Source organism: Gekko japonicus, unplaced genomic scaffold, assembly GCF_001447785.1.
Source record: "Gekko japonicus isolate JY-2015 unplaced genomic scaffold, Gekko_japonicus_V1.1 scaffold1011, whole genome shotgun sequence".
Taxonomy (NCBI): domain Eukaryota; kingdom Metazoa; phylum Chordata; class Lepidosauria; order Squamata; family Gekkonidae; genus Gekko; species Gekko japonicus.
Window position 1 is genome coordinate 531,243 of NW_015176478.1, and position 11,820 is coordinate 543,062.

Consider the following 11,820-nt stretch of genomic DNA (forward strand, 5'->3'; position numbering starts at 1 on the left):
GCTGCGGGGCGCCCAGGCAAGCCGGACCTTGGACAGGCCATGGAAGGCATGGGGAGGCATGTAAATGCCTCCCTGATCCTTCCAGCCCCCCCCCCCCCCGCCCGCCCCCCCCCCCCCCCCTGCCAATCTCCAGAATAATTCCTGTGCTTTCCCCACCACCACCACCTTTATGCTGCATGGAGCAAGTCAGGACCTTTCCAGGGACAAAGGGGACGAAACAAGCAGCCGTTCCTCAGGCTTTCTGTAGTCATCCGGGACATTAAAGAGTAACATTTACTAATGAAAGCCTGCAGAGTCACTGAAAAGTTAGACTGATTATACAACGCAGCAGGAAGACTCCAAAAGGAAACAAAAAGGAAACAAAGGGTGGTCTGATTCAATAGAAGGCAGCTTCGTGTATGGCCATTTTTGTAATCAGGGGTGTCTGCCTGCTGCTGTTAAAGGTTGCTCCGCTGATAAAGAAGACAGATTAACCCAAGGGGCCTTTGGGGAGTTCCTGACTGCACTGCCTTCGGGGTCTTTTCACAGAAGATATGCCAACAAATCGAGAGGGTGACATTTCAACACGGAGCTGAAGCCAATTCTAGCTTTATCTGATTATCTGTATGATACATTTGTTTCCAATCTCCTTCAAATATTGTCTGCTTTACAAGCATGTTTCAAAACGAATCTTAAATCCAAAAATGAAATGGGTGAACCAACTCTGCTTTGGTGGGCACTTCATTAGCCCACACGTGAGTATTCACTAGATGAGCCGTGTAATTGCTCCCTCCTTACAGAATTAACAGAGCAACAACAAAAGCACCCTCCTATTGCAGTAAACAGGACAGAAGATCATAACATGGAGGCCAAGGGAGAATTCAAGGCCAAAGGTTCCAAAATGGACACAGACTCCATTTCCCAGCCCTGCACAGCCCCCTGGAAGGCTGGGGGGGCCCGGCAGGAAGGAGAGGCAATCAAGAAGGCACATAGGTAAGTACAAAACACATCACGATCACACATTAGATACAAGGCTGCCTGCAGAAGAATTGGGGGACGGGGACGGGACTGATAGACCCCATGCAGAATTCCCATGAATGGAAAGGAGGGTGATTTTGACCCGCTCCCCCTCCCACTGGAGGCTTCCAACGCCACCCGCCTGCCCCTTGTTCCCCGGGACCCCGGAGTCTCGGGGGGGGGATTTGGGGTGCAGTAGGAAGGGGAGGCAAGAACGGCGCCCCCCCCCCATGGTTGAAAATCCCTTCCATCTGTGGGAATCTTCTGTGGCCCAAGCAGGTTTTTTCATCTACTGGGGAAAATATAAAAACTAGGAATGACAATTTCTTCTTAAATATTTCTAACATTTCCCCGAAATTCAACGTCTAGAAACCTTTACACCAGGTAAAATATGATTTTCTTTTTCCAACGTTTTGGTGGACAAAAGTTACTGTTACTTGTTTTAATATCGCTATCAGTGCATCCGTCACTTCCCGGAGTAACATACAAAACAAAACTAAACATACAACTCAAAACCTCTACCTCCCTTTTTAAAAAATCCTGGCTTTTGTTTTTGTTCAGACGCAAAAATATACTCTATCTCCTTTAGGTAAAGGTAAAGGTAAAGGTTCCCTTGCTCGAAAGCCAGTCGAATCCGACTCTAGGGTTGCGGTGCTCATCTCCGTTTCAAAGCCGAAGAGCCAGCGCTGTCCAAAGACATTTCCGTGGTCATGTGGCCGGCATGACTAAACACCAAGGCACACGGAACGCTGTTACCTTCCCACTGAAGTGGTACCTATTCATCTACTTGCAATTTCTTGCTTTCGAACTGCTAGGTTGGCAGGAGCTGGAACTAGAGACAGGAGCTCACCCCGTCTTGCGGCACTCGGGTCTTGAACTGCTGAACTACTGACCTTCCACAGCCTGCAGTTCAGTGTCTTAACCACTTGAGCCTTTAGGGACAATTAATTGTTTTAAAAGCCATTTGTACACTATTCTGGACCAGGTACCAATTTATATTTGTATGACAAGCCAACCAAATCACCACGAAAATTTTAGATTAAACTTTGGGACTGAACAATTCCCACCCTTATGTGTAGGAAGTAATTGAAGTTGGGTCAAGCTGTCTAGGAGAAATTCTTATTCATGTGCAAGAATCCAGGGACAGATCCTGAAATCAAGCCTCAATCAATATCCCTTATTTTAAAGGCCCCAAAGTATGTTCCTTCTGGACTGCGATCCAAAAATGAAGGATATGATACCTGGATACCAATCTTCTCACCAGACTTCAGTTTGAAGAACCCTCCTACATTGACAGAATAAAAATGAAATTCGGAGTCCCCCGACCAGTACTTGGTGCTCCCCCCCTTCATCAGGACGACTGAGGCTTTCCTTTTAACATCCGTTTTTGTCACGTACACCATCAAGTGCAGATGCCCAGCGATATTCCCCAGGGTTTCATGGTGCCTAAAGCACACATTGGCATACAGATAGTAGAAGCCGTCATGACTAGCTGTGAGTTTTCCATCACTGAACGTCATGTTGATCATATTTGCCCAGCCTTTGTCATGATGCCAGGAGGTGAGGTTCACCTTACGGGTGCCTAAAAAAAAGGGGGGGGGAATTACTTTTCTTTCAAGTTTTGTTTCATATCTTCATTAGACAGCCTGGAAATATCCTCTGTAATACTTTCAGAGGCCACAGTTGGTGTGAACACTCAGAAACAGCATGGGATACCCTCCCAGTGCCTTTTGGGACACCCTCCCGTGGAACGGCTCCACCAGTCATCCCCAGTCACCAGAGCTTTGTGTGCATTACGCTTCAGTAACAACCGTTAAGGCACAATGCACAACACAAATATACTGTTACTTGCATCATGTAAAACTCCAAAACTCTGTCATTTACTCATCTTTATACAGCACAACTATAGGCTAATATACATGCAAAACATCAGTAAAATACAGTACCTTGAATATAATTGCCCTCCTCCCTAAGAGCCTTTCTAATTCTATCCAGGCAAAATTAGATGCTCATCAACCGCAGGGTGTCGATTTAAAATTTTTTTATTTATTTAATCCAATTTATACCCCCCCCTTCCCTACCAAGGCAGGCTCAGGGCAGTTTACATTAAAATACATCAAAACACAAATTATACACATCATAAAATTATACACATACAATCATAAAGTGCTAGCAGTGGTATGATGTTACATAAAGATCCCAGTAGGCCATGATGGAATGGTCACAAAAGGGTATAGCCCAAGCTGGTAAACAGCTTATCAGACCCTTTATACAGGCTGTCGCAGGCTTCTGGTGGTAATATTGGGGGCCGTACCACAGTTCAGTTGTTAGAAGCAGCTCCTAATCGAAGGCCTGGCGGAAGAGCTCCATTTTACAGGCCCTGCAGAACTGTAAAAGGTCCCGCAGGGCCCTGATGTCTTCCGGGAGCTCATTGCACCAGTGTGGAGCCACCACTGAGAAGGCCCTGGCAGAGGCCAACCAGGCATCTTTGGGTGCAGGGAGGGCCAAGCGATTTCGAGAGCCCGCAGTGCTCTCTGGAGAACATGTGGGTTAAGGTGATCCCTCGGGTAAGTAGGCCCCAGACCATATAGAGCTTTAAAGGTTAAAACCAGCACCTTGAAGCAAATTCGGTATGCTACCGGCAGCCAGTGCAATGCCTTCAGCACAGGCTGGATATGTTCCTGCAAGGGGAGACCCATCAGCAGCCTGGCTATGGCATTTTGCACCAGCGGCAGCTTCTGGATCTGTGACAACGGCAGCCCCATGTAGAGAGCATTACAGTAGTCCAATCTTGAAGTGACCACTGCATGGATCACTGTTGCCAGATCATTCGAGGAAGGGAACCAACTGCCTAATCAGCCGATGGTAAAAGGCTGCCTTAGCAGTGGCTGCTACCTGGGCCTCCATTGTTAAGAAGGCATCCAGGAGCACTCCCAGACTCCTAACCTTTGGTGCTGGCACCAACAGCGTTCCATCGAAGGTCAGGAGTGGGATCCCTACCCCTGGTTCGCTCCGACTCAGGCACAGGACCTCCGTCTTCGTCAGATTCAATTTCAATCAGCTCAGTCTAAGCCAACCAGCCACGGCTCGTAACGCCAGGTCCAGATCTTCCGGTTTAAAGCCGGACTGACCATCCAACAACAGCGGGTGTCATCTGCATATTGGTGACATCTCAGCCCATGCCTCTGGGCGACCTGGGCAAGGGGGCGCATATAGATGTTAAATAACATTGGGGAAAGCACCACCCCTTGGGGCACTCCGCAAATCAGCAGGTGCCTTCAGGACAGCTGATCCCCGAGAGCCACCCTTTGTCCCCGACCTCGGAGAAAGGAGGCGAGCCACTGCAAGGCAAGCCCCGGAATCCCAGTGTTGGCGAGGCGGTGGATCAGTAGCTGATGGTCGACCGTGTCGAACGCCACCGACAGGTCCAACAGCAACAGCACCACCGATCCGACCTGATCCAGGTGTCTCCGGAGACATCACCAAGTGATAGTTCTACCCATGCAGAGAGGCAGACATCCTTACTCTCCCTTTACTTAGTGTATCAAGGCTTACTTTGTCCTCCCACTGCCCAACCTTCTGGAAGAGTGAAAGGAATATACTGATGTTCCAGGCACAAATGGCAGCCACGCATATGACCAGACACAGTCTAGACCGTGACGTTTTATGTGGCCACGAGGTGGCTGAATTACTTGATTGTACCAGAACGTAACAAAGGGACTGGAGGCAGGGCTGCCGGTTGAATAGAAATGTGTAGCTGATTAATCATCTCCCTTTGAACCAGCTGAATTTAAATGAATTTCCAAAATCTCAATAAGGGTGTCTTTTAGATAAATATGGAAGATTAATTATAATTTAAACAAAAGTTGCTACTCATTGTAGAAGAGAACACCCCACATGGTTTTTCTTTTTCATTCCCCACCAAAGTAACACACCAGAACCGGCCTATTCCCTATCAATTAAAGCAACCCATCTAAAATTTGTCTTCACTGACTAATTAACTACCGTGCTAGTTGATTAATTTACTAGCAGTGCCACCCCAAAGAGAATTACCCTCTGCTCTGGATGGTGTTCTAAGAGTCCTTTGTCCACTTGGGCAGGAAGACAAAAGGCATGACATAGAATTCTAAAAGAAGGGTAACAAACAGGTTTCCCTGTTTATAACGTGTGAGAGGCTATGAGAGCCACTGCAAGGCAAGAATTCCACTCCTGAGAATCAAAACTTTTAGTGCAGGAAAAAGGCAACTTTTCTTGGACCAAATGGTTCTAATGATGTGGTTGCAAACATGGTGAGGCTAGAAGTAAAGCAAACAAAAAAGACTGTCTGCTTAAGTTCTGAGTTTATCGTGTCCTAATAATGTCCCTCCTACTACTGAAATGGGGGGGGGAGATTTGTCCTACAGAAAAATCAGCTCCCCAAAAAATTCAGCCCCCCCCATTTGCTGGTATCAGCTGTAAGAACTGTTTTGAGGCTGTTTGCCAGTTTTAAATGTCCAGTTATTACTTTGTTCACATGCTGGTTCAGTTCAGACATTGCACCGACTCAGGGTTTGCACTAGCCACGGCTCAGAGTCCAAGCCACAGTTTGAACTGCCAGAGCTATGGGAGAGGCTCGTTTATCTCTCCTCTTTGGCCACCGGCTCAGCCCTCCAGTCCCATATGGGTGTGTGTGTGTGTGTGTGGCCTGCAGAGGCTCGATTTGTTCAGACATGATGTCAAAACACAGTTAATGCAAACGATGGTTTTTAGCCTATTTCTGGTTAACCAGTTCAAATTTGACCACAAATTATAATTAAGCTTTCTACAGTTTATATTAGTAAAAAAGGGCCTCTTTCCAAAAAAGGGGCACGTCACTAGAAAGGACCTTACCAGTTGGGATGTTATCACCGTCAATGACCAGATGAGCAAGCGGCGCTTTGCTGGGCTTGTTTGGGTTGGACAAATCCAACCACGAGGGTTCCATGATATCTAAAAACAAGGCAGTGTGTTAAAACTATCAAAGGATCTCAGAAGAGTTTCTTAAAAATTTCCAGTCATATACCACAACAGTTCTTACATTTCTCAGATCTGGGCTGGTCTTTCCCAATAATAATACGCTGCACTTCCTAAAAATGAAAGAAAGAAGCCATCAGACCCAAAATAAGTCATCATTTTGGTTTTTTAAAAAATAAAAGGTGTAGAAGTTCATGCCAGCCTGCGAAATCACACACTCTCTGCTACGGAAACTCTTATTTTTAAATCCAAAGATGCTCCATGCTAGTCTTCCTTGTTAGTTCACATCCCCCCACTCAAAACACTAAATTCCAAGACACTTCCACTCAATGGAAGCCTGGACCAGTTCCCCTCTTTTCTCTAACTCTTGGGCTCCACTGATGGCAGGAGCTCACCTTGCCTTAACTACCTGCGGCCTGAACCCTATGGCACACAGATGGTACCCAGCAGCAGCAGCATCACACCACTATACATTGTGCCTGCTGAGCCTATAGAGAAATGGCAGCCCAGACTCAACCGCATCCCTCTTCTCCTTCTACAATGTGTCATCATGAAGCCACAGTGTTGGCTGTTGGCTGTCGATAGAAAATTAATAGAAAACAGAGAGTGAGTATAAATGGGCAATTTTCTAAGGGGAGGGAGGTAAGTAGTGGGGTACCGCAGGGATCAGTACTTGGTCCACTGCTTTTTAACTTGTTCATTAATGATTTGGAGTTGGGAGTAAGCAGTGAAGTGGCTAAATTTGCGGATGATACAAAGTTGTTCAGGGTGGTGAAAACCAGTGAGGATTGTGAGGCACTCCAAAGGGATCTGTCAAGGATGAGCAAGTGGGCGTCAACATGGCAAATGGGGTTCAATGTGGCCAAGTGCAAGGTGATGCACATTGGAGCCAGAATTCCTAAATATAAATACACATTGATGGGGTCTGAACTGGCAGAGACTGATCAAGAGAGAGATCTTGGAGTTGTAGTAGATAACTCACTGAAAATGTCGAGACAGTGTGTGACTGCAATAAAGAAGGCCAATGCTATGCTGGGGATTATTAGGAAGGGTATTGAAAACAGATCAGCCAATATCATAATGCCCCTATATAAATCAATGGTGCGACCTCATTTGGAATACTGTGTGCAGTTCTGGTCACCACACCTTAAAAAGGATATTATAGCTTTGGAAAAAAGTGCAGAAAAGGGCAACTCGAATGATAAAAGGGTTGGGACACTTTCCCTATGAGGAAAGGTTAAAGTGCTTAGGGCTCTTTAGTTTGGAGAAACGACGACTGAGGGGTGACATGATTGAGGTTTATAAGATTATGCATGGGAAAGAGCAGGTAGAGAAAGAGGTACTTTTCTCCCTTTCTCACAATACAAGAACTCGTGGGCACTCCATGAAATTGCTGAGCGGTTGGGTTAGAACGGATAAGAGGAAGTACTTCTTCACCCAAAGAGTGATTAACACATGGAATTCACTGCCACAGGAGGTGGTGGCGGCTACAAGCATGGACGGCTTCAAGAGGGAATTAGATAAGCATATGGAGCAGAGGTCCATCAGTGGCTATTAGCCACAAGGTATAGATAGGGGCTCTGGGGCAAGTGATGCTCTGTCTCCTTGGTGCTTGGGGGGGGCAAGAGTGGGAAGGCTTCTAGTGTCCTGGCCCCACTGCTGGACCTCCTGATGTCACCTGGTATTTCTGGCCACTGTGTGACACAGAGTGTTGGACTGGATGGGCCTTTGGCCTGATCCAACATTGGCATCTCTTATGTTCTTATGTCTATGTAAGGAAATGCAAACATGATGCCACCATGGCATGCATAATTCCATGCGCACACGCACACACACAGAGCAAAGATTAAATGTGCAGCGCTGGTTGTAAGTTGTGCAACTGATACTGGGATCGGAAGCAGTTATCTTGCAGGAAATACACTGATGTCTATCCTCAGGAAGGAAATTGAAACGAACGCATAAAGCTACTTTTCAGAACATTCATAAACATGGTAAAGGAAAATGGGCCAATAAGTCTTTTTGATTTAAAAAGTACTTTTTGGTTTAAAAAGTCGATGCTGACAGTGCAGAAAGTAACAGAAATCAGTACAGCGCACACACACACACACACACACACACACACAGAGTGCAGGCTTTGAATGATACGAATTGCAACATCTGCAGTTCTTCAGAATTTAGTGACTGGAATACAGAAATGCAAGGAGCAAAGATGTGACCTTGTTGGAAAATAGAAAGGGAACCCCTTACCTGAAAACAATCCCCCAAAAGTCAAGACAACGATTTGCAGAATTCGGATGCTACATGGCTTCCAAACTGTGTGTGCTGCAGAAGCAACAGGGACCCCTTTAAGGGCTCATTTCCTGCAGCCTCCCGCCGAGGCCTTGTCTTGAAACCCTCCCCTCCATTCCAACCCCACCAAGCACGCGTGCAGGCACACACACGCCCATGCAGACTCTTAATACCCTCCTCTAAACGCCCTGACATGCAGGCTCCCTCCAAGGTGTCAGTGTTTCCTCAGGCCAAGCCCATCACGGGCTCTGTGGCCATGTGAAAAGCCGGCTGGGATTCCTGCCAATGATGGGGGGGGAGGTCTCTCCAGGAAGTGACCCCAGGGCTGTATTTGACCATCGCTCTTTCCTGCGAAAGACAAGAGTGCGGTTAGGGACTCGGGGCTTCCAAGGCCACCCAAGGAAGTAGCAGAGAGAAAGGAAAACAGCCACGTCGCCTGAGCGGGAACCAATTTGTTAAGCTGGAGAATCTGCAAGTACGGGGCAGCAAAAGGGATCTCTGCTAAATGCACCTCAGGCCTGGCCTACAAATGCCGGGCGGAGGGGCCAAAATGGGGGTGGGGTTGCCAACCTCCAGGCTATGGCTGGAGATCTCCTGGGATCACAACTGATCTCCAGGCAATGCAGAACAGCCCACCTGGAGAAAATGGCCACTCTGGAAAGTTGGCTCTATGGCATCCTACCCTGCTGCGGTCCCTCCCCATCCCAGATCCCGCCCTCCTCAGGCTCCACCCCCCCAAATCTCCAGGTGTTTCTCGATCCTGAGCTGGCAGCCCAAGGGGGTCCGTTTCAGTCTCTGACCTTTTTCAGAGTTTCCAGGGGGGATGGCAGAATGTGGGAAATGCTTTTTATGACAGTTTCTCACACTCAGAATATGCAGTACAAAGATTTTTATTTGCAGAGGGAAGCCGTGTGGGTCTGCAGTAGAACAGTGAGACCTGAGTTGGGTCCCAGAAGCAACGAGACTTCTGCCTCCTCCTGCGACGACCCTCCCACCTCCCGACTCGGAGGAAAAGACTCAAGAGATCTCCATGCCTACGGGTGCCTGAAGGGAGCCGGGACTCTCAAACGGTCGTCCCTGGGAACTCTCGAAGACGCTACTGAAATCTAACTCATGTCTAAAAGATTTCTATGTTAATTTATAGCATTAGAAAACAATTCCTGTGTATACTGTATGTATATTATCTATATAAACATATTTTCAAGGATTTTTTTTAAAAATTAAATGTGTCTAACTTTATCCACCGTTAACATGCTATAATATGTACTTTAATGATACATATTTTAAGAGTTCAGGGTCTTCTAGTACTTTAAAGTTTTCTTGATACCCAAATTTATTAGTCCTATTTTAACTGTATGAGATTGTTTCGGTCCAAATAATACACTTCTATTTGTTCACGGCTTCTATTTTCAGCTTTTTTCTTCTCAAATAGCACAAGTTCAGATTGATGGGCAAAGGCGGCAGAGGACGTAGGACTCCACAGCTCTCTCTCTCTCCCTCTCCCTCCCTCTCTCCCTCTCTCAAATGCCAGCTACCCAAGCAGTGCTGTTAGTACAAATCCAAGGTATCTATACTTTTAAATGTCAAAAATATGCCAAACATAATTTTATGTGCTAAAAGTTATAAATGATAAACTTTAAGTTGTTAGAACAGGTAAAATGAGCTAAGGTGTGATAAGAAAGTAAAAACTGTATATATTTCAATTTCCCCAAACATTTCAATTTTTCCCTGGGGAAAGAATGGGATGGTATTACTGTTTCCCGTGGCTACAACATTTCTGGAAATTTTACATCTCTAGCTAAGTTTACTTTTTTCAACACAACTCAGCTAATGCTTTAAACTTCAAACTAGTGCAATGAAAACCCAGTGCTGTTAACAGGATGTTAACAGAGAAAACAGACCAAGAGATTCCGACACAAGGGTCTAGTAGGAACAACAGAACACACCGAGGGCTTCTCACTCTGACAGCTCTTAAGCAGCCCAAGATTAGGCAGCCATTACACTTAAATAACACTCAGTGCTCAATGAGGTGTGAAAGATCAAACCTCTCAAGACTCTCTTTTAAAAAAGTGATAGTCAACCCTTTCAGAGTCTTCATTCCCCTCAACTGCCAGGGAGCATCATGGGAAAATGAGCATTCAAAGCGACTGGATCTCCTCAAAGAGATGTAGGGGGCTCTCATTTTAAAAGCACTCCCTCATTAAAAATTCCCTGCATGCGTAGCAAACACGGCCATTTTAACATGGAGATGCTCCTCAAAGAAGAAACCATCACCACCACCTTTCATCCACATTTTCACCACATGTCCCCCTGAACATGTGAACTACCTCCAAGAAAAAGGAGTGGAGATCCACAGAACAGGGTGCGAATTGTGATACTTGCTTTCTCTATAAAGCGTCAGTATCTAAAAAATCCAGAACACAGCTAATTTCATGGGACCATGGGGGAATAACACACCTCTACACTAGATGGGGACCCATTTTTGAGATCAGAGTGGGGGACTTTAAAAAGAAGTGTCAGAGAGCATGAGTCCTACTGTTCAAAGAAAAACAAGTGTTTAAAAATCCACTGGGCACACCTGAAAACAGCTGCTTGGATGCTGGCCCATCTACTTACCTGTTTTCAAATCATTCCCGATCATCATTACATATAGAAACACATAAAACATAGTAGGCAATGTAAGGGCAAGAAGTTAATTCGCCAAAATGATAGAAAAGAGCACCAGGAACACCTTCAAGACTAACAAAATTTGTGGCAGAGCATGAGCTTGTGTCACTGCTCACTGACTCTCGAAAGCCACAAATGTTGTTGGTCTCTCTTGAAGGTGCTCCTGGACCTTCTGGCTCTTTTCTACTGCTACAGACAGACAGACACGGCCACCCATCTCGGCCCGTCTCCAGAATGAGTGTGGGATACATGGTGTGGCACTGTGGTCCAGCGATCAGATCTAGAGTCCAGACCTGCTTTATGGTCCAGCCCCAAGGCTCTCATCAAGGCCTCCAGCAGCAGCCCAGACCCGCTGAGTTTCTTTAGACCTCTCAGTGAGACAGCTTGGACCCCTCTTGGCAGGGCTGTTGGCCTGCCTCAGTGAAAAGCAGAAGTGGCTGAGGCCATTATTGCAAATTTTAAAACTCTGTGGTCGGATCTGCATTTGCATTTTAAAATCAGTTTCGTGCTGCTGTGACGCCGTCTTTCTCTATGCTTGTTTGAAAGTTTTTTGGAGAAGATTAATTTGAAACGGTGCAGAGGCGCAATGACAGTGGAGCCGCCAGGACAGGGCGATAAGCATATGCAGACGGGCAAAAGTATGCTAGCATTGTTGGGGTGCGAAACCGAAACCAAATGTAGACAGCTTTTCTGAAGACGGAGTCAGAAGGCTCGGACACCGGCGGGAAAGACAAATGCAGATTCGACCAGAAGGGCGATAACTCCCTGTGCTGGAGTAACTTAGAAGTTGAAACATGGCCCAAGCTTGGCACCTTCTGCATTGCTTCCTGGAAAGCCTGCTTCATCCTTCTGCATGATTCAGACATGCGCCTTGAC

General features: G+C 46.4%; 1 protein-coding gene across 1 annotated transcript in view; it reads right to left on the bottom strand.

The window, feature by feature from the left end:
* Positions 1 to 2,159: 2,159 nt before the first annotated feature.
* The window catches only part of TNFSF11 (tumor necrosis factor superfamily member 11), a 9,768-nt gene continuing 107 nt past the window's right edge, over positions 2,160 to 11,820 (bottom strand). Inside the window, exons 1-4 of the mRNA XM_015427205.1 lie at positions 11,757 to 11,820; positions 6,053 to 6,101; positions 5,866 to 5,964; positions 2,160 to 2,578 (exon numbers count right to left, since the gene is read on the bottom strand). The exon at positions 11,757 to 11,820 is cut by the window's right edge and continues 107 nt beyond it. Of these exons, the coding sequence (XP_015282691.1) occupies positions 2,160 to 2,578; positions 5,866 to 5,964; positions 6,053 to 6,101; positions 11,757 to 11,820 (631 nt within the window). The remainder of the gene's footprint in view (positions 2,579 to 5,865; positions 5,965 to 6,052; positions 6,102 to 11,756) is intronic.